Source organism: Rhipicephalus microplus, chromosome 3 (genome assembly GCF_043290135.1).
Source record: "Rhipicephalus microplus isolate Deutch F79 chromosome 3, USDA_Rmic, whole genome shotgun sequence".
Classification (NCBI taxonomy): domain Eukaryota; kingdom Metazoa; phylum Arthropoda; class Arachnida; order Ixodida; family Ixodidae; genus Rhipicephalus; species Rhipicephalus microplus.
The window spans coordinates 113554360-113576361 of record NC_134702.1 but is presented as its reverse complement, the minus strand read 5'-3'; the positions used below and the strand labels follow the sequence as shown (position 1 = coordinate 113576361).

The 22002-nt window shown below is 44.1% G+C and overlaps 1 protein-coding gene across 1 annotated transcript in view; it reads left to right on the top strand.

The window, feature by feature from the left end:
- Positions 1 to 1951: 1951 nt before the first annotated feature.
- The window catches only part of LOC142803294 (endothelin-converting enzyme homolog), a 63698-nt gene continuing 43647 nt past the window's right edge, over positions 1952 to 22002 (top strand). The window contains exons 1-3 of the mRNA XM_075888423.1: positions 1952 to 2224; positions 9827 to 9964; positions 19732 to 19911. Of these exons, the coding sequence (XP_075744538.1) occupies positions 2042 to 2224; positions 9827 to 9964; positions 19732 to 19911 (501 nt within the window). The 5' untranslated portion in view covers positions 1952 to 2041. The remainder of the gene's footprint in view (positions 2225 to 9826; positions 9965 to 19731; positions 19912 to 22002) is intronic.

The window sequence follows — 22002 nt, the reverse complement described above, 5'->3', positions numbered from 1 at the left end:
GTAAAAATTCTTTCTTGCTTTGTACAACGAAAAAAGTGCAACTAAGAAGGAGAGCACAAGCCTCTAAGGTGGGTTTTCCATTCGACTAAAATCATCTTTACTAAAACGTAAATAACGTTACTTGTAGTTTTCCTCAAAGTGTGTAAAATTGAATGTTTAATTGAATTTCTCTGAAGGTATATTTTCACGGTCAACCTTAGATGCTTGCTCGTGGAGCGGCTTGGAGGGAGGGAGCTATGCTCTTCTGCTCACCTTAAGAGGGGTAGCTTGACAAATTTGTTCTATATTTTCATTTAGTAGGATGGAGAAGGAATCTTGTGATAAGAACCATTGCCCATCTTAATCAAGAATTCTGAGAACACCTATGCAATCAACTACTCGGTGGGTTACAAACACACTATTAGTAAACAAGAGACGTGCATTGCAGAATGATCGCTAAGATTTCTGGTGTATTGCTGCAGAAATGCAGATCAATCCACAAACGCAACAAGCCCGTCGAAAATTCTATAACCGACTCCGCACAAAGAGAAGCCCCAATCTGCTTATTATAGGCGAATTTGGCAATTATGGTAACCTGATACTTAGTTCGCTCTCACCGCTTACTTTACCTTGATGCGAGAAAGAGTGTGCACGCTGGAGTGAAAGAAGAGTGCTTCCTTTACTTACATTACTCTGGCGCAATGTATAGTTACGCCAGTTCATATACTAGTCATCTCCTAGTGTGCCCTCATGTAAGAATTCGCTTCGTTGCTATCCTACTAATTGTTCGTGTTTGCAGCTAAGCCGTAACTTTTCGCTATTGGCAGCAGCAGGCAGGGATTGCTCACAAAAACTGGTCTGGCTTCTTTATGGCCACATCCAACCTTTTTATTTATTACTCACTTGTCTATGCGATGTTCTTGTTAATTACCACTTTAATTTCCTAGCCTCGCTTAGAAATTTTTCAACTTCATGTTTCGTTGGCGAGAGTTCATTATCTTTTGCTCTGCCACGCGTTTTTGTGCCCTTAAGTCGTAATAAAATACTATGCCTCAGTGATGCCTGTTCAGTTATGTGTATTTTGGTGTTTATTTACCCGTTTTTATTCAGTTAGTGTTCTAACAATTTTTTCTTCCTCATATTAACCAATTTCAGTGAAGTTTAAATGTACACACTTATTAGCCGCCCAATATTGCAATACTCAACACCTAGGGCATTTAGAATACTGAAAGTTACTGACGGTTGTGAAAAACGACGTATTGAAATTTGCATCGGATAATTACAGAGTGCGCGAAAGCTGCATCAGTTTCTTACTAAGGTTTCAAGTTACCGGGTTCTACGGAATCTGCGCACGTGATTTCCTTATTTTTGTAGGCGTATCATGACAATTCACCCACACATTTATAGTGAACGTATTTATCGCTTATGTTTTGTAGCGGCATGTATTAAATTTTGTGCTTGTTTTAAATCTGTTATTCTCAAATCGCTAAAAAGGATATTGCATGCTCCGTCAGTTCTCAAAATATTGTTGTTGTGAATCATGGCATGAATATAATATTCTTGATATCTTATACAAATACATGGCAACGGATTATGGCTACGAAAACTTGGTGATGAAGTTTAGGTAAGTAAGGCCATATAGGAAAACTTGTACTTATACCACATCAAATAATAAGAGCATAATCGTTTCAAAGGTAAAAAAAACCAACACTTGGCGAGAACTTTCTTGTGATTATTGGTAACTACAAACACCACATCAGCGCATGCTCACGTGAAACTTCAACTCCATAAAGTAGACGCATTGTTTGGAATCTTCTGATAAGGTAAGAGGACAGGCGCGTTTGTTGCGGTACGGCAGTACTTAGTTCAGATGTTATTTTGAGTGTTGGAGGTGAACTGCATATCCGTAAGTTAGAGCGATTGTTTCTACATAATCTGCTTTGTGTTTCGCCTCACACAGGTAGACACATTACCGGTCCTACATGTACTGGTAGCTCAGGTGCCAAGAGCAACACGGACAACGGAAGAGTCTTCAACGCTACCTATAAACACCTCAGTGACTATGCCGCCCGAACAAAGACAACTTGTTCCGTCATCTCACATTGAGAAAGGTGAATGTGTCAGCCTGCTTTGCCGATATGCGGCCATTACACTGCGCTCCCAACTCGACTTCGGTGTTGACCCGTGCAATGACTTCTACAAGTACGTGTGCAGGAAATACAGGGGGACGAGCGTCACACTACAGGTCAGTGAGAAGAGTCATTTACTAAATTCTGGCCTTGCACTGCTTGCATATTTCATATTATTGTTTAGTGATTTCAAAGTGTAGAAGTAGAGAAAGAATTATAAAAAATGCGGTTGAGATAAAGAAACACTGAGAGATATACAGAAAAAAAGATACAATATTAGAAGGACGTTTGAAAGGATAAGAAAGCAACATTTGCAGAAAAAGATCGAAAGTACCACAGAAAAATGTGGAAAGCCAGAAAGGAATTGACAGGCTGAAAACATGAAAAAGTAGGCTTCTTGAATCCAGGTACATCTGTGAATATAATGTAATCAATACGAACCCTGAAATATGCAAACCTGATTGCTTCATTTGACCAGATTAGTTCTTTTAAACAAACTACTGGTGTGGGTATTGATAAGTGATGCCGCTTTGATATCTCCTCGTAATTTACAATCTGATCATGTGACCAGGTTACCAACCATAGTTTAAATTCACGTGCGTCTATTCAAATAGACTAATAAAACGACTCTCAAAATTCACACAAGGCGTCATGTTCATACATGCTCGAAAAAATTGTTAAAGAGGGCATGCCCTTGAAGCCACTGTGTATAGACGTCAGCTTGTCTTGTCCAAGGCACTTGTCATAGTGGGGACTCATGGGGTGTTGACATTTAAAAATTTAAAAATGGACGAGGTTGATCTTTCTGTCGTATGAATTTCTAAGCAAGAAAGTAAAACATATCTCTACAGAAATGGTAAATGCTTGCTTGCATCGTTATAGAGAGTTTTTGCAATGTCTCTTACGATTTGACAGCTATGAGATGTAGTATTCTCTTTTTTGCTTGGTCCCACACCTCAATCCTGATGACTAAACTCCATCATTAACAATTAAACAAAGACCCTTGTGGTCCTAAGCGCTTTTGGTAGCTGTAATAATTAAGGGCGAGAGCGTAACATGCACAGAAAAATGAATCACGTCCAGAAGATTGTTACTGACTGACTGGACGTAGAATTCGAGTTGAGATCACGTACTAGCTGCATATTTGAGTCAGTAAACACCACTGCGCGACAAGAAGAAAGTGTGACGTGTCTTCTCTTCCGCCAGCCGCAATCATTTGCTGGGGGAGTGACACACGAAGTAGAATCCATGTGAAGATGTCGTGCGTTACAGATACTTCGCCGGTTCTTGGGGCATCCATGGTCGCTAGCTGGGGATGTGTTAAGGCATTGGCAAGATTGGAAATATCCTATTGGAAACGTGCCCAATGAAAGGGATACTTAAAGACAAAGAGCTGAAGGGACTAATTGCGAATGTCACAGTCATAATGTATTACTGCACTTTACGAAGAATATTGTGAAATATTAGTGGCTGATGTAAAAAGTGTACTTTTAATGTTTACTAAGCATGTAGCGATGGCTCAGCAGATAAGGTACCCGGCGTATGTTGTCGTGGGCGCAGATATCATGGGTTCGACTCTCGTTGGCGGAACTTGTTTTTCTTGTGAACTTGCGTATTTGCTTGACTACTTGTTTGTGACGAAAATACGCCAATTTCGTCTTGGTCTTCACCTGCATAAAGCACTGTCGTGTTAAGAAAGATGCGGAGAGAACGAAGGAAGTGCGCATAAGACGATTTGCCACAGAAGGGGTAGAGACCGAACCCCATCTTTAGTGACTGTTTATTTGCCATAGTTCGTTTTAACTATTCCCTTTCGACATCACAAGTAGTGCACCTGACTGAAAATCTAGAATTTTAACCTTTTGAGCTGTTGTTCGCATGGTCTCCTACTGTTTTGATATGGCTATATAAAATTGATGAACAGCTCTTTTGTCTTACCTATCATTGATTTCTCTTCACTGCTAGATTTTTAACCTGGGACGTTTTTGCGTACTGTGCTAACAAGCACTGAGAAGTTGTTAGGTCGTCAAACATAGTGGGGTGGAAGATGTTATCTGTAACACACTGCGTTTTACATTTGAAGCCCTGGCCACTCGTTCAGCTTTCTGTAGGCTTGTTTACACCACAGAGGAGGGGATGAACGTGTATGACCTCAAAGTGCAGAAATCAACTTTGGTAGGCAAGATGGAAAAAAATCACAGCTTTGCCGCAAAGGCGAAGCAATGAACGCGACAGCAACAATTTGGAAGGTCACGCGCAGAATGGCAAGTATATCGAAATGTGCTCCGCGTTTCTCACGCACAAATGACACACTAAACGTACTCACAGGCACAGGTGAACGCAAATTAGAGTCTCAGTTGTTACTTCGCTTTGTCTGAATAGCACGCTCTTTTCGCAAACAGAGACTGGGCAATGATTATGGTGACATTTGTGCGTCCGCTAACTAGAACAAATCGTCCCGATGAAATACAAAGGCTAGCCAGAAGGTACGATTCTCTCCACTGCAAGACAAGGGCGCATGATCGAGCGTACACCACCTTATTCTTTACGCTGGACAAAGTATGCGGGAGACATGAGAGCCGCCGTGCGCTCACTGTGCCATCTTGCTTATAATGCTGAAAACACCATATCCCTTACCCGATATGCCTGCCAACAGGGGTAAATGGTACATTAGAATAGCTTGCCGTTTATACGCTGAACGAGGAAATGTACTGGCCCGAGTAAGAAAAATGGCTCTGCCATCTAGTTCAAAATCATTTTTCATTGAGCTTCTTACAGGTACTCTAGAAGTTAAAACGTTGGATGCAAGAACGGAGACTGTTTGTACCATGGAAAACGCACTCTTTTCTCTGTCGTAAACCTGAAACCATCGAACATGTCTGTCGAAATTGCTGGGAAGAGGTCTACTGGGACATTCTGCCGAGAACTATCAAATCAGATTTACCGAATGATGCCTACGGAATCAGGTTTTTACCAGTCATTGATGAAGAAGATGGGGTCCTCTGAAACTGTTATGTTGCTCGGCTTTCACAGTACTTGGAAAACGTACAGGGCAGTCCACCTTGCCGACATCAATACACTGCCCATTCGTGAATATTTCCGCCAAAAGATCACGAAGTTTATTCAAGAGTGTAAAACTAAAGACTCGGAATTTCAGAAATGAAATTTCAGAAATGGTTTTATTTTATTTGTCATCGAATCATTTACAAAATTTTGTGTATACAAATGGAGGTCCCATTGTCAGAGACTGAATCGGTACCTCCTACAGTAGTTAATATAAAAAAATAATTGATGCAGCAAACAGTGGTACAGAAAACAGGTAATGAAACACATCGCTGGTAAAAACGAAAAAAGAGTTCTACTTAAGAAAAACATTGTTAGAAAGCAGCAACAAAAACTGAAATGAGACAACATAAAAATAGACATAATTCAACTCTCCTAAGAAGTTTTCTGATAATTACGATGACGAAAGATAGTAAAAATAAACTACGAGAAAAGAAAACTAAACAGTGACATCTGATATCAGCAATGTAGGATAAATGTAGACTCAATTCCAGAGTGGCTCAAACGTATTGAGCCACTTATTCGTATAAAGGATTTCTAGTCACTACATAGCCATTCCGTTTGTTACCGCTGTACGTACTCTTTATGCACTGTAACAATATTGTATGATGTGCAAAAGTAAATAATAAAGAAAAAACATCTCTGTGGCTCGGTGGTTAATACATCACATTCACGACGCTGAGGTCTAATGTTCAAATCCACACGCCGGAGTTTTTACCGGGATTTTGTTTCTTTCTTGCGTTTCCATATAAAAAGATACGTATACATATTCTCATGTTTCATTCCTCAAGTTTTGTTATCGCCCCAATACACTACACAATTCTCAGCGCAAACCGCGCCTGCAGATTTTGAGAACCTTCGGGACTGTGGTAGATCATTTCGATAAGATCCCGCCTACTCTGCGAACTGTACAGATTATTCTGGAACCTACGTCACCGCCAGCAATAACGCTAGAATATTTGATGGCAAGAGTATAAATGCCGACGCACTTCGCCGCTTGTCAGTAGTTGATCGACGGCCGTCGCTCCATTCACTGCTATCTGTGCAAGACTTCTACTGTAATCGAACTTTTCCGTTTACCGGGCACAGGTTCGCCCAAATAAACAGTTAAATCCCAACATAAAGTCTTCTGTCTTCGGCCACGTTACGACCCCGTGACAATATACGATGCATGACATCGACGCTCACTACGACGCCGGCGGGAAATCCAGCCGAGAGTGTCCATAAAATTGTTATCGAAATAAGAACAACGCAGCAAGCGTTATTGTTGGCCACAATTTTTAGTTGTGAAGCATCTTACACCGGAGATAAATCGGGTTTGCGGTGCCACGAATTATGAGCATGTGCCAACACTGCCTTCTCTCCTCACGTCAGTGCGAGGAGAGGGAAGAGTTGGCGAGTGCGCCATGGGGGAGCGGAGCGTCGCCGAGGAGCCTCTTCTAATGTGAGCGCGAGGATGTGGGAGGAGGTGGCATGACGCTGCCCTCATTTTTTAAAGACAATAGTTTTTCTTGGGGACCTTCGACGTAAAAATTTTTGTCTGTATGTCTGTACTTTTGTCTCTTTGTCAACTCCGTTGCTAGCCGCTATCAATGCCAGTGTCTTGCTGTAATATGACTTCTATTTTACGTGTCCACAAGTGCGGCCGAAATAAACAGTTATGTATTCGACCTGCAGTCTGCTCTCTTCGTCCACGTCACGACCCCGTGACATATATGTGAGGGGGGGGGGGTACTTCTTATCTACGTACCGAATGCCTCCCTTCAGTCGAGAGCCAAGCCCCAACCGTGAAGCCAACCTCGGCTTGCGAGCACGTCGCAGGCACCACGGACTACCTCAGGATTACGGGGCTATAGACGATAACACTCGCAAGCCAAAGTCCACCACCACTATTGCGACTACTATGACATACCTTTTACCAACGCCCGCCATGACCGTAGTGCAGCAGCGAAAGGAGCCACCGATCTTTCATGCATCATCATTTGAAGAACAGGAGACCTCGATGGAGGCGTATGGCCTAGTGGCCGCCTTTAAGAAGTGGGACTCAGAAGAAATGCTACGTCGCGTATTGTTAGTAAGCGCCGGGCTTGTTCCGCAAAAGCAGCCACTGCCGTGAGTGTGCTTTGGAACTCCAACGCAAACTTGTGCTGACAGCACCGGACGTACAAACCACACTTATCAGGTTATCAGCGTTCAAGCATGCCGTTCGAGCCCGTCCAGCCATCTTGATAGTTATGAAGACGCGCTGAAACTGCCGATCTCTGAGTACCACTAACTGGAAATGATATTTTACCGTTAGCGCTGTGAACAACATGCTCTCTGTGGTTGAGACGTTTCGCGCTGAACGCTGCTATCGAGGGGTCGTAGATAGTGATGAAATTTTTCTCGTTTCTTAAATAATTGACGACGTCATATCCGTGATGGAAATAAGTCAGTGGAATCGTGGTGGGTCCCCACGTAAAACACTTATGCGTTAAATGGCATTTCGTGATCGTGTTGCGTAGTAACCCGTTCAGTGACCACTGTACCCCATCTATTAAGAGAGGGCAGGTTCGTTCGCGTTGTCCTTCGCTAAGTGCGTCAAGGCGTAGTATGACTAACGCGAATATACTGCACCACTCTTCGGCATGCGCTCGGGAGTGTAAACGCAAGGTAAGCGCTTGTTGTTGGCACCAGACACCATTGTCGAACTCCTTCTGAGTGAATACCAAACGAAGGAGCCGGTATTCGGGAACGAAACATACGTGTGCACCCTACGCTCTCTACAAAGAAAGTGTCTTCATGTGATGTATGAAATGTATCCGGGGGAATTCGCGTGGCGCTGGTGTCAAGGTGCAATTCCGGGTGTGGAAAGCCAGCACGAGTTTCCTCGTGGCGCACAGTAAGTGCATGGTAAAATGAAAGCCATCAGCAGGCATGTTCAGAGCAGAACTAGGCAAAATGCTTGTAGTGTCGTCTAAAAACCGCAACTAACTATACCATACATAGTTATGCTATGCTGTGCTAGCGTGCTGGTTAGCCGAGTAGCTTTCAGATTGTGTGACATATTTATGCAAATATCTGTTCATGATCATATACTTAATACGTACAACACACGGCAAACTTCAAGCATAACAGTTCTCCTGCAAAAATGCTGATATAGATCGGCTCTTGACTGGATCCTCTTTTTGTATACGGAGTCCAACAAGTGAAAGAAGAAAGGTCAGCCTCAGGAAGCTCTTCGTATATGGAGGCCCCTACTTATCAATCCTTTCTAACTTGCTGCTTGATTTGCACATAAACAGATTACGGGTCAGATGAATGTTTGGGAAGGTGGGCGTTGTTTGGCATCGGCCTCATTAATAATGTACACTCTTAAACAGGTCTACTGGCAGCCAGCGCAAAACCAGTGGTCGAGAATAACGCGACTGTGCTCTCAGAATATTATGAATGCTGTATTCCTACAGTGGTGTGTGCTTTGCGTACGCTAGTTCCCCGTCTGTTGAGTGGATGCGCCAGCAGGGAGATCGTCTGAGGAGTAGTCACTGCGCAATTGTTGATGTGCTTTTTTAGTTCTGTCGAGTTAACTAGAAGCTATATACACAGCAAAGAATGACACCGGGAAAAGAATTCACGTCACGTGCACGTAATAAAACGTGTCCCCACTCTCCCTCTGCAGTTTCGGTGCAGGGTGGTGTTGCCCCCCCCCCCCCCCCCCCAAAACGTCCGCACAAACTACTACATCGTGGCACCCGGCACGTGGAAAATACTCGCCGAACGCAAAGCATGCGACAGAAACATCACTCATGCTTTACGCAAGCTGTTAGTCTACCGAGCAATCTGTAGTAGGGCAGCACTATGAACAGAGTCGACGGCTCTTTCTATTAGGAAAAGGCCCTTGTGTAAGTGTCAACTTTGTGCGCCACTTGTGAACTCTATCACACATGACTTGATGGGTTGGCTAAGCTGATAAGAAACATGTTGGCTTTCGGCTGTGTGTCTTTTCACTAAGCATGAAAGGGTATATACAAAAATCCTGTGTGCGATAGGTCGACAGATATCTGTGGGCGTGTATAATGTGGCTGCATTATAGTATTTGGGCAGACTTGTGACCTCACAAAACCGGTTACACGGGTTTTATTTCGGTGCCTCGTCTATGACGGTATCTGTCAATCATGGTTTGGTGAACTATAGCTCAGCAGCAGCTATTGTTTCAATATTCCCTAAACTGCCTAAGTTGATTCGCCAAAGATCGGCTGGTAAATTTTATTTATCTTTATTTATTCCTTTATAAATAAATTGTTGCGAAGGAGGGCTAAATATTTCGGCGTACCTAATGAATAGAACTTCCGCACACAACTAACCAATGATAATTCGCAGCGTGCAGCTCGTAAGAGAAGGCGCATTATCTACAGTTCACGGAGATTGACAAAGGACAATTCAAAGCTAAGTAACACAGTCGTTTTCTTTTCCCCTGTTTAAACTTCGGTTCGCGTGAGCGAACTTTGAATTGAACGCGTAGATCGTAGCGAACATTATCTTTAGACTACACAGTCGATGTGACATGGTATTGTTACTTCGAACAATTGCGTATATGAATCGTTATTGTGTAAAATATTCATGAAGCGTTTTACTCAGCCCTGTCCACACAGACTCATGTTTTGTTTTCATTACAGGTTGAAGAATCCATACGTATGGGGATAAATCTGGGCCTCAAATATGCGGAAGCACCACCTTCCAACCAAAGTGCGTTTCAGAAGGCAGCTGCAATGTACCAAGCCTGTTTGTTTTTCGTCTCATCACACCAATCAGAGGTAACTAGAAATACCAGCTAATGTGTCATAAAATCGCTCTCTTCGAGAGGACGGCATCGCAGCACGTTGTCAATACTACCAAAATATAAGAGGTATTAACCAGTTCGGCGAATGCCTGTTGACCGGTAATATAACAATATCTGAGGTTTCACCTCAGATAATAAAACTATTACATCCGAAGACCGTAAGGGATGCCGTAGTGGAGGGCTCTAGAAATTTTGGCCATCTGGTTTTTTACAACTAAAGCTTTATATGGCTAGGAGAAGCGCAAAACTGTGCGGCAGTGGTGTTGGGAGTGGCCTACATTGGCTGCCCCATTGCTTGCGTCATTCTCAGCGTCGTATTTAACAAGCAGGTGCGTCATTGGCTTCGTTTGTAGTGACGTCCATCTCGTCGCAGCCATGGCGTGAAGCGCACACACTTGAGTTTCTCTTGAAAGCTTCCACATGAGTATGCTACGGACAACTCTAGAAGAGCGCTGACAGTAGAGACGTGAGAGCTTGCATTTTTCGGTTCAATGGTGCTGTCCTGGCCGAAAAAAAAGACCCAGAGGGTGAGTGCCAGCCGCGATTGCGTAACAATCATTCGCCAGCCTTTCAAGCCGCACTAAAGCACGAACGGCAATGCAAGTGCCGTTGGTGAGATAATTCTGCACAATACCCAAGTTAACCACGCCCTGCAATCTACGCCAGACCACGCCAGTTAACCACGCTCTCCGGATACTGCAAACCACGCCACTGAGCTCGCGTTGTCCAACGCTTCGAACAACGCCGTGCCAAACAATGAATGAAATGCGTGGTGGTAGAAGAAGGGGGAAAATGGCACTTGATTTTTTTCTGCCTATAGGCGACACTGCACAGTGCCTACGCCTAACAAGTGGCGTTGCGGCGTCAACGTGATGATTTAATTAGTTAGTCGCTGAACGCCAGCGTTCAACGTGACTTTCCCAAGGGGCACATGCACTTCAGCTGCGACGTCTGTGACAGCCTGTGGTTCGAGAACTACCAGTGGGATTAACGCATTACGAAATGCATTTCACCACTCAGTACACTCCTTCATGATCCTGATCACGCGAGGAAGAGCGTGCGGCATGTGAAATAAACACTGTGAAATAAACACGTTTCTCTAACCTCATTAAAAAGCACGAATATGTAGCCAATAAATGTGCAAGGCTCGAGTGCCACGTCGCGTTTAACCCACTGCTATATACCGGTGCCACCCGTTTCAGCTTTCGCTGGTTAAAAATTTATACGGAGTGCTTGGGCGGTGATTTTTTTAAAGTGTGATGACATGGTAAAGCACACGCCATTGGCCAGTTAGCCTTCATTAAGATGCAACAACTGCGACCAAGATCTAACCCGCGATCTTCGGAACAGCAGCCAAGAATCCTAGCCCCTGGTCCAGCGAGGCGGACTTGGCTGTTTACATAAGCGGGCAGGTAGGTAAAAGTTGTGCAAACTTTTACCAGCGCATGGCATCACTGATGGTCCAGTTGTTAGCATTATACTTGTGCGGTGGCATGTAGTAGATTTATTTTCGAGGGATAGTATCCTAAAAGCAAGAGTCGCGATAACTGGACACCGCTTTTTCTACCACAAGCTTTAAGTAGCAGCGTGGGTAGCGAAAGCTCGTCATAGTTTTTTTTTCTGTTTTTGTCAAGCCACATGTCCAATACCTTCACTACAATCACTCCCGGGAAATAAGGGAACAATCGTGGTACCCCAAGGGATGGAACACAGAGGAATCACAGTACTTCAAGAGTCTGAAAACGTGGACAGTTTCTCGTTCGTGGGGACGCTTCTGAAAAGACACCTGGCCCGGCTCCACGAGGTAATTGACCGCAGACCTTTGTTGCGATAACCGATAAGGTCCGCAGCACTTCTGAGATAGCTTGTGGTAAAGCCTGCAGGAGTATATAAAACTCACATGCATAGCAGTGTATACTGGAATCAAAATATATGGCAGTAGTCGATTCATCGTGGCGATATTTATGATGACTTCGGTTGTGTGATGTGAATGTACAAGCAAGCGGACGACATTCTTCGGCATATCAAGCTGCTCTTAAAATGGTTGTGAACTTTGAAGAATTAGGCAAGTACGGAAGAACTGTGTCTAATACGAAGTAAGTTCATATTCATAAAGAAGAAAGAAACGTGCGAATCCAGTGGTGTCACTGTGTTGCCCTGTTGTATGCACACCTGACGGAATGAAGTATGCAGTCTCAGATAGTATAGTCATGATGAGCGTACATGGACAAAATATTACCAAAGCTGCAAATGAAACGCTCCATTGTCCCATTAGTTTGGGTATGGCATGCCATGGTAGTGGGGTGGATGATGTGGCACTCTTTCAGCAATGCTGTAATGTCGTCGTCCAAACAAAAAAAACATGGTCGCTGTTGCTGAGCATTTTCGGGGTCCTCCATGACTTAAGAGAAGATTGAGTAGTGTAAAGTTAGCAACGTCTTTTGCGGTAGCAGGAAATAGCATTTATGTTCTCCATACCACATCGCGTGGTTGATGCCCGCCTTTTAATCCAGCACTTTACACTTTAATTGTAAGTAAGCGGACCGTATGAGTCCATTTCCACGCGCTCGCAAGGTCGGTCTGAAGCATGGTAGAGGTTGTAACGTGCGGGTGATATGCTGAGGTGGCTTCTTGCATCGTTGAAACGTAGGGCTCGACCGGATGGGCTGGTGAACGAAATAGTACATACCGCTCCACTAGTACCAAAAATACAGGTGTGTTTACGTATTTAAGACAATAGCGTGACCACATTGCGGATAATCGTGACCAGTAGCACAGATGTCGGAGGGGAGTTGTTTGGGAATAAGAAAAAGCCACTTTCGGCCACTCTAATTGTAGCTTTGTTGATAGAGCAGATTATCTCGAACGGTTGAAGTGTTGTGCTTGGCGTGCAAGTACCCGATACACCTTGGAAGGTGTTTTTCTCGAGAGAAACCCAAAGTAATGAGAGCCAAGAATCTTTACATTGCTCGGAAGGCATGTCGAAAATATTGATGGTTAAGGCACCACAACGAGCAGATAGGCTTAGCAAGCAAAGGTGAGTGGGATGAGGCACCCGCATCAGAATGCTTCTTAGCAGAACGGTAAACATCACGGACGTCGAATTCATGCGGGCGCAACGCCCGGCGAGTGAGCCGATCATTCAGATGTTTTAGTGAAGGTAGCTAGCGCAGTGCATGATTATCAATCACAACATCAAATGGATGTACGTACAGGCATAAATAAAATTCCCAATCACTCTTATAATAAGGCATAAATGAAATTCCCAATCACTTCTACAATAGCGAGACTTTTTTTTCTGTGACTACTGAGCAGTTTTTCTCAGCTTACGTAAGCGTGTGGCGGGCGTAAGCAACGACGTACTGTTAAAAGCCACCTTTGTGCTGGGCAAGTACGGCTCCCAGCCGGCCACCACTAGTGTCAGTGTGAAGCTCTATAACGCTGACGGATCGAAATTTTGCGCTTCTGGCGGCTAAGTTAGGAGACACCGAAGTCATTGAAAAGCAACCTAAAACGCCAGCGACCAAGCTGAGATATCACAATTGCCAGCTGGAAAGTTGGTCAAAGGGGCCTTGACTGAAGCAAGATCATTGATAATGTGTCATAAAAAGGAGCACAAATCGATGAAGCTTCGAAGCTCTGTAACGTTGGTCGGTTTCGAAAACCTGGTAACGGCAAAATTTTTGCAGTGTCCGGAATGAAACAATCTTTCGAAACTACCCGGCCAAGAATGGCAAGCTTGCGGACCGACCAATATCGTGTTATTCGTTAATTAGGCTGAAGACCCTCCGTTGAACGGCACGTATAGTCTTGCTCGAGGTGAATAAGATTGGATGCAAAGTCGATTCAAAATACTACACTGCCGTCGAAGTAGCAAAGATATGTGTTCCATTTTCCGACCACGAAAAGTAGCGTCCACCATTCTTTATTTTGTGGCTGAGACAATGTAGAAGCCGAAGGGCATAACGGTGAATTCATAGAGCCCACTAGGTGTAACAAAGGCAGTCTTCGGGTGATCGGACTCTGCCATTGGCACCTGCGAATAGCCGGAAGGCATATCCAATGAAGGAAAATACTTTGATCCCTGCAGCTACTTTTTGCCTCATCAATACAAGGTAGATGGGACAGGTCTTTATGCAGAATGTTTTTAATTGTGCGGAAGTCGACGCAGAGCCTAAAGGACCCGTCTTTTCTTTAACGGGGACTGCAGGGGAAGCTCAGGGGTGAATGAATGGCTTTACAATGTACGTTTCAACATGTCGTGCACTGATTGGTTGCTAACACGGCGTTCAGCAGATGACACATGGTATGGACGCTGTAGTTGAGGGGCTTGCTGGCCAGTGCAGTTTGAACGACTGTTCATGTTCCGTCTAAAAATGGCGGTTCGAAAATGAATCAATCGCGAAGACGCCGGCTAACAATTTTCAGCTCAGGATCAATAGCGGTGGAAAAAAACGTCTAAGTGGTCACCGGTCGCAAAAAGTGGTTTGATACTCAAACCGAGACAGACACCGAAGGGTTGGGCATAGCATCGAGGCTAATGCGCTCGAAATCTTCGTAGCCTCAGCGACATTCTCCACGGGGTTATAATGAGGCACTAGCCACAAGATTACACGCGTCCACCTCATAGTAACTGTTCTAGAAACCGACAATGGGAAATAAACCGACAATGGGAAAACCGACAATGGCAAACCGACAATGGCAAACCGACAATGGCAAACCGACAATGGAAAAAAAATTGGATGGCGCGTGGAATAGCTGATTGCGTAAACAGAACAGGTGTGGTCGCAACAGGGAAACATGCGACCGGGATGACCGTGGCGGAGAATGGAGCAGTGGTGACGCCCGATGCTGAAAACACTTTACTAGATTGGCGGTCTTATGAGTCAAAGCACGCCATAGATAATGTTAGTTCAGAATAAGCACAATCCTCTAGAGCAGAATGTGATCATTATATCTAATAATGTCGAGCGAGGAACAGAACAGGATGACGAATCTGACAACATATATGACACCCTGAATGGCGGCTCGCGCGAGGCACAATGCTGACGTTTGAATGGTGTGTGACGTAGCCATTCGCAAAGAGATATTGGTAAGGGTATAGTGGTCCCGTTGTGCAAGTTGCGGCAGAGCTTTTCGCTAACGACATATGTAGCAGCACCAGTGTCGACAAGGAGGCACAAATTGACGCCATCTACAGGTAGTTCACTTTTGTTCGGAGGCCAATGATCAGGTCTTGAAATGTTCTCCAGTAACGCAGATATTGAATTCGAAACTGCGGCTGTCAGCTTTTCTCTCGCCGTGGGCTGCGGTGATTTAATATTGGGGAGATGCATGGGTGACGAGGAGAAGTTGACCGGTGTTCGTCGCATATTCGGTGACTTGGCAGTCACCCTCTAAGGAGGATCAGCAGGAACAATATGGAGATGTCTAACGCAAACTCAGTTCGAGGCCGCGGCACACGGCGGTTGAGGCTGAACGTAGTTTGAGGCCTCTGCACTGTGACCAAGAGGGAAGCTGCGACGGCGGCAGTGGCGAGTGGCGTGGCCTTGAATGACACAGAAGAAAAATATGGGCTGACTGTCCTGTGTACACCATGGGCTGAAAACAGGGCACTGTTGGCTAAATGAGGAACTGAAGGCAGTAGTGCCGGTATTGGCTAAGACGTGTAAGCTATGCCAGTGGCTTGGTAGGCAGCAGGGGGCAGCGGAAACCACGCTGAAGCAGCAACGGCAGCGTAGGTCAGTGGGCCAAGAACAGACATTGCAATGTAACTAGAGGGCAATCCTTCGGCAAATTGATATTGATAAATTGACAAAGACAAGACATCAAGGACGACATCGACTCCGATCTGATCGTGATGATAGAGAGTTGCCATGCGGCTTTCTCACGATTGAACTGCTTTATCTGTGGAAGCAAAACGTTATTTCTGGATCAGTGCTGTCACGGCGCAAGCTCAAAGATGAAAGATCTGCAGTATCTTGAGCAGCGCCATGTTTGAAAGCACGCCGCCTGCGCAACTCATCGTAACTCTGACAGTGGGGGATGACATCCGAGACCATTTGAGGGCTTTTTGCTAGATTCACCTGAATTGCATCATGACGAATGCCTCTCAGTATGTGCTAGATCTTTCCCGTTTTTTCCAGGAATGAGTCGACGAATTGCCAGATAGAGCCATTCTCAATGAAACTCGTTAACGTTTCGCCCTGTCTATAGATTATTTCACGCAAGCGCTATTCAGCTCGAAGCCAGTGTACAGCAGAGTAAACATACCCCCGTGAACGTTGTCGTGAAATTCTATCAAGTGGTGTAATCGTTCCGGTGATTCTTGTACCAAAGTTTTTGAAACGTTGGTTAAGTATAAGTTCAAGTATGTCAGCTTGTTCCTGGCGGCCGATTTATTGCCCACAGCCACCAGCTCATCCTTGGTCACCAAGTCTTCTACGCTGAGCTCATCTTGACAACTTAACATGGGAAGATCACGCTGTCTGAGTGCGTCAGTTCATAATACAGGCATTGGTGCAGCATCAAGAGCGTCATGAGACAGTACTGAATCGGCCATCGTGACAGGTCGTGGCAGTGTCCGGCTGCGCAGTTCCAGCAGTTCCACGATGAAGACAAGGCTTACCCCCACCCTCACTAACTAAAACGAGCGTGTTCTAAGGGCAGGAGTCGCGACAACTGGACACCACTTTTACAATATAAGGATAAACTAGCAGTGCAGGTGGCGATCGCTCGTTGTAGTCTTTTTCTTTGGCCTTGGTCAAACCGCGTGACCAATACCTTAGCTACAATTTATGAATGATCTGTTACACTACTACCGGTCAAGATTGCAGACCTTTGAGAGATTTGTTCTGCCTGAGGTTTGAACAAATGAAAAAAAGTAAGTTTCACCACAAGGACCAATAAGAAATGCAGAAAAAAAATCAAATTGTTACTTGAAGAACGGCACGCACAGCTAAAAAACTGCAGTGTGTTCATTTATATTTTGGGTTTAATGTCCCAAAGCCGCCATATGATTAGGAGAAATGCAGGAGTGGAGGGCTCCAAAAATTTCGAGCGCCTGTGGTTCTTTAACGTGCACCGGAATCTTAGCACACGGGCCTACTGCATTTTCGCCTCCATCGAAAATGCAGCCGCCGTGGCCGGGATTCAATCCCACAACCTGCGGCTCAGCAGCAAGACTGCAGTAAGTTTGCTCGCGTACAAAGCGCAGCAAAAACAAAGTGGCACATTTCTCATAACTCGGGAATCAATGCTATGTGAAGCATGTCGACGGAATTTTGTGTGTGACGCAATCTTGTTGAGCAGAGCGTTACAAAATGGCGCTCAAGATATGAAAAGTCACCCACAAAACTTTACACATCACGTGTTGGCGAGGACAGAAGCCTATTCGGGCCATTTCTGGTATGTAAGATCTACTGCAGCGCCGCGCCCAAGATGCATGAATGCCTTATTCAAAGGCTTCAATAATTTCTCAGTTGGCATGAATGATTTCCAACTTTCACCTTATAGCGCGGCAATCTTTTCGAAAACCGACGCGACAGGTTTCTGTCACAAAAGCAGTCTATCAGCATAAGTTATCAGTCGTCATCCTCCCATGGTGACTTATAGCGAACAACGCACCATTCACAGCATGCCATCGTCGCATTGATTCTCCTACCATTCTAATAGTACGATGCTCATATTGCAGAATAACGCTTCTTGGGAAACAGTGATGTTCTGCGGGGAGACAGAAACTTGATAGACTACTGTATAACAAGAATACGTGTTTCCGCCCTGGCACTGCTGTCAATGGTAGATGGCTATAGGTGACGCGGACAGGCAGTTTGGCACGCGCTGGTGCAGTCCGTAAGCTTTTGTGGATGAGTTTACAAATATAGTGAGCACTGACATATGTGAAACAGTTGAATGAGCTTAAAATAACCGGTTATGGGTCATGGGTTGATCAACAACATAGCTCATAGCAACACCAAAAGCGGTGAACTGTTTATCTAGCTTCTGCTAATATGGTACTCGTCAGTGCTACATAAATGAACATTAGTGAGTAACCCCTAATTACACTTTGCGGTAATCTAACGTGACGTCACTGTCATAGGAGTAGATAGTTACGTTTATAAAATTTTAAATCACCAGTGTAACCACACTTTACCTTTAACCAACACTACACCCACATGTGGTGTTTTTGCAAAGCAGTTCCGAGTCAAGACGTGGCACTGAGGGTGAATTCTTGATTGCCACACAGAATGATTAAGATCGATTGCTGCATGAGCCTTGATTATTCTTTGCATTCGTCGTGTTAACGCCACCATCGTTTTTCATTATTCTCTACAGCGAGAGTTGTTGTGGAGATCACAAACAAGGATAGTTTTTCGCACCGTAGTTGTGTGCCACAGCTTCCGTCACTGCTGCTTGTTTGCGTAACCACTATCTTGCGAAAAAAAGAAAACAAAAACAAGAAACTAAATTATTCTGGAATACAACGCAATTCGAACTCGAGTCCATAAAGAAACTATAAATCAGGAGAGAAAGAATAACTCAGAAGGCAAAAAAGTGAATTCAAACAGAAGCAAAAAAGACTTTCCAGCTCCACTGTTCTTTCAGACTGGGCCTCACTCATGCGAATCTGTCTTAATTTCTTTTAACGTGATAGTGTTACAGAGCTCATGTCGCGGAAATTCTGCCGTTTGGTGGGAGCGAAAAATTGTCTGTGAGCGAAAATCAAGAAAAAAAGCAAATAAAATAAACACTTCTTTTTTTGCTCCTATTAAGCATTGAACCAGACCCATTCGCGTGGCAAGTCGATATCTTACCACAAAGTAACCATGTTGCTTACAGCTGTTTAAGAAAAAAAAACACTACATAAACGGCATGTAGAGAAAACAGTCTCTTAACGCATTTTTTCGACAGGCGTCACGAGAAAACAAGCCCATTCGGCGATTTGTAGGCTCATTCGGGAGGCCATTAAATTACGTCGGAAAAGGACGGGGTAGTGCAGCTATCGCCGCTAAAAACACACAGGAACTTTCAAACAGCTTTTAAAATGGACAACTATGTCCATTTGCGGAAAGCATATCATGCCTCTCCAGAGTTGTTGATCAAGCAAACAGCAAGTGCTAGAAAATGTGCTGCAACCTGAGAGGCACTGTGATGCTCTTTACGGCCTTTTCCCGGCCGCCTGAATCTGGTGCGCACACCACCACGCACGCCCGATCCAGGTGGCCGTGGCCTCTCAGATGGCAAGCGCTCGGCGTGTATCTTGATGGCAATGCGAGACTCTTGCTTTAAATCAAATACCTTTATGCACCATTCGCGCGAACGCGCATGTGTGTGTGAGTTGGTTCGCCATCTGTCACACATTGTGAAAAACGTGTCTTGACTACAGCAGAGCGCCGTTTTAGCAGAGCGAAGTTGCCACACTGCTCATTCTCTGCATTATTATAAATACGTCACGCGCGCGCGCGTGCGTGTTTGTGTGTGTGTGTGTGTGCGTGTGTGTGTGTGAGAGAGAGAGAGAGGCAACAAAGCATAATAATAAGTATGTACTTAGCGGTTGAAGGGCCTACTAGGAGCTAAATATCGCTACCGCGTTCAACTCTTCAAGGCGAAGCTTACGAATTCCCCACTTTTTTTATATTCTCCTTCGTTTGTTTTGAATATTGTAATACATTGTTATACACTGAAATTTACAGAATTCGATCACTTAACAATGTTACAAAGTTTGACGCATTTCTGCCACAGACCGCAGAGCTGGTGAAGTGGATGAACGTGATGAACCTGGACTTTCTGAACAAGACAAGACTTCAAAGTGTCGATCCGGTTGAGATGATGGTTCGTGGCTCCCTTGACTTGGGAGTGTATGTCATCATCTCTATTATAGTATCCGGCAAACGATTCGACTACGGGAGGAGAGTGGTTGAGGTGCGTCAATGAATTCGCGCTGCCTACGAGTTCAGATAACAAGGTCAGATAAAAGTGTGCGTCACATAACATACACATTAGAAGTATAGGTAATAATATGGTGAATGTGCATGATGGCATTTAGGATTTAAATGGAGCAACTTGGGCTTCGGGGCGTTGGTTAGTTGTGATAAAGGTTTAGTAAAAGTGCTTGAACAGAGTGTGTGGAATCGAGTCATAAAGCAGTCCATGTGTGCCTCAGCGCTGTCAGTACAGGTGGTGAACAGCGTGGCTGGGGCCTATGAAGTGCTTAAATTTAGTTCGCGGTCAATCTATGCGCAGTGCTTCCACTAATGCTGCCGTAATATTAATGGTTCACGTGTATTTTGTGTCTAAATGATATTTCATTATAAAAATGAATTTTTTTGCTGATTGCACTATGTAACGAGTACGACGGACGCACCTTTAGTTTTATTTCTGTTTGGAACTTTTGGAAAGAAATTGCTAAAAAATTGAAGAATTCAGCATAAACTGGTAGCTTCGGGCATAGTGGGCCATACTTTTGTCTGTTTGAAGAAGTATTGATAACACACAAGAGAAGAAACACTACGAATCTGTCAGTGGAAATGAAACACACGTAGGCTTCAGCACACGAACCCTGTCACATTAACACCGCTAAGCCGCTCTCCTAAATAAAATATGGTTAACTGTTTGAAGTTCCGGTTTTTTCTTTGTTATTTATTACGCTTGGTATCGTTTCGAACTGGATGACATTCAAGGCTAAGATACTGCTTATTGATGGCACAAAGCTTCTCCATAGCATATGCCTGAGAGTACGAGATTATGGGCTTAGGGCCAAGTATTTTCGCTATAGATCATAGAGCTATGGCTTTCTTATTGAGCAGTGTTTGCAGACGTATTAGTGAAGTGGCAATTTAAAATATTTTTGCTTTTCGCAATATCCACTTGGAGCACTCTTTTTTACAAAGAGATTATGGCGTGCATTTTGTGTAATTAAAACATACAAGGATATATTTCATGACCCACAGTAGTAACAACGACTGTTGTAACAAACTAATGCTTGTCTTATACTCTACATGCACTGTTGCTTTGAGCTGTGAAGCATGGACGAAAGGGAAATACAATAATGTTTGTACGTCCTAGTTCTGGACGAGATAAGTGCAAACTGTGTTGACGTATTGATTTGGTCACTTCGTTCACCTCCATGGAACAGCCGTTACGGTGCTCCGCTGCTGGCCTAAAGGTCGCTGGTTTGATTCCAGCTATGGCGGTTGCATTTCAATGAAGTGTAAACAGTAGAGACCCGTCTAGTGTGTGATAACAGTGCACGTTAAAGAACATCAGGTGGTCGAAATTTTCAGAGCTCTCAACTGGGGCGTCTCTCATAATGACATCATGGTTTTGTGATGTAAAACCGCAATTATTATTATTATAAAATGCTAAGTCCAAAAAAAGGTTTGGCAATTAAGATGGCATACATTGAAGAAGTAAGGGCAAAACACTGGTAGAATCGCTGTCATTATTCGGCAAGTAATACCTCAAACTGCCCAAGATCCGAGCACGGACTAAAAGTGAAATGTGTTTTATACCCCCTGCGTGATTACGTAATAGTGAAAAAACTTGTGTGTACAAATGTGCCGTAAATTCTGGGCTGATTTTATTGGGTGACAGATTATAGAATTTTAGCTATAAAAACGCCTGAGAGTGCTTATAAAATCTTTGTAACCATCCTTAGATTATGTAACTGTAGTCACAGCCAAACCTGGTGAATTGAGGTGCCCAATGAACTAAATTACATGATTTCTAGCCATATGTTCAATTCTTTATTTTAAATTGGTTTCAAAGCCACAATGCTACCACAGTGCAAATTTTCGTATGTACAGATACTACACATCCGTACATAGGGAATAAAGGTACTATATGAATCTGCATGACACCACTCCCTCGTATGTGAAAATACAGTCAACATATAACACGAACAATTATAAAAATATATTTGGAGAAGGATGAGCAACGATCATATCGTCCTCTTTTGTATGCCTTCTATGGTAAAAAGAACCGCCTAGTACGATACTCCAATGAACCCATATC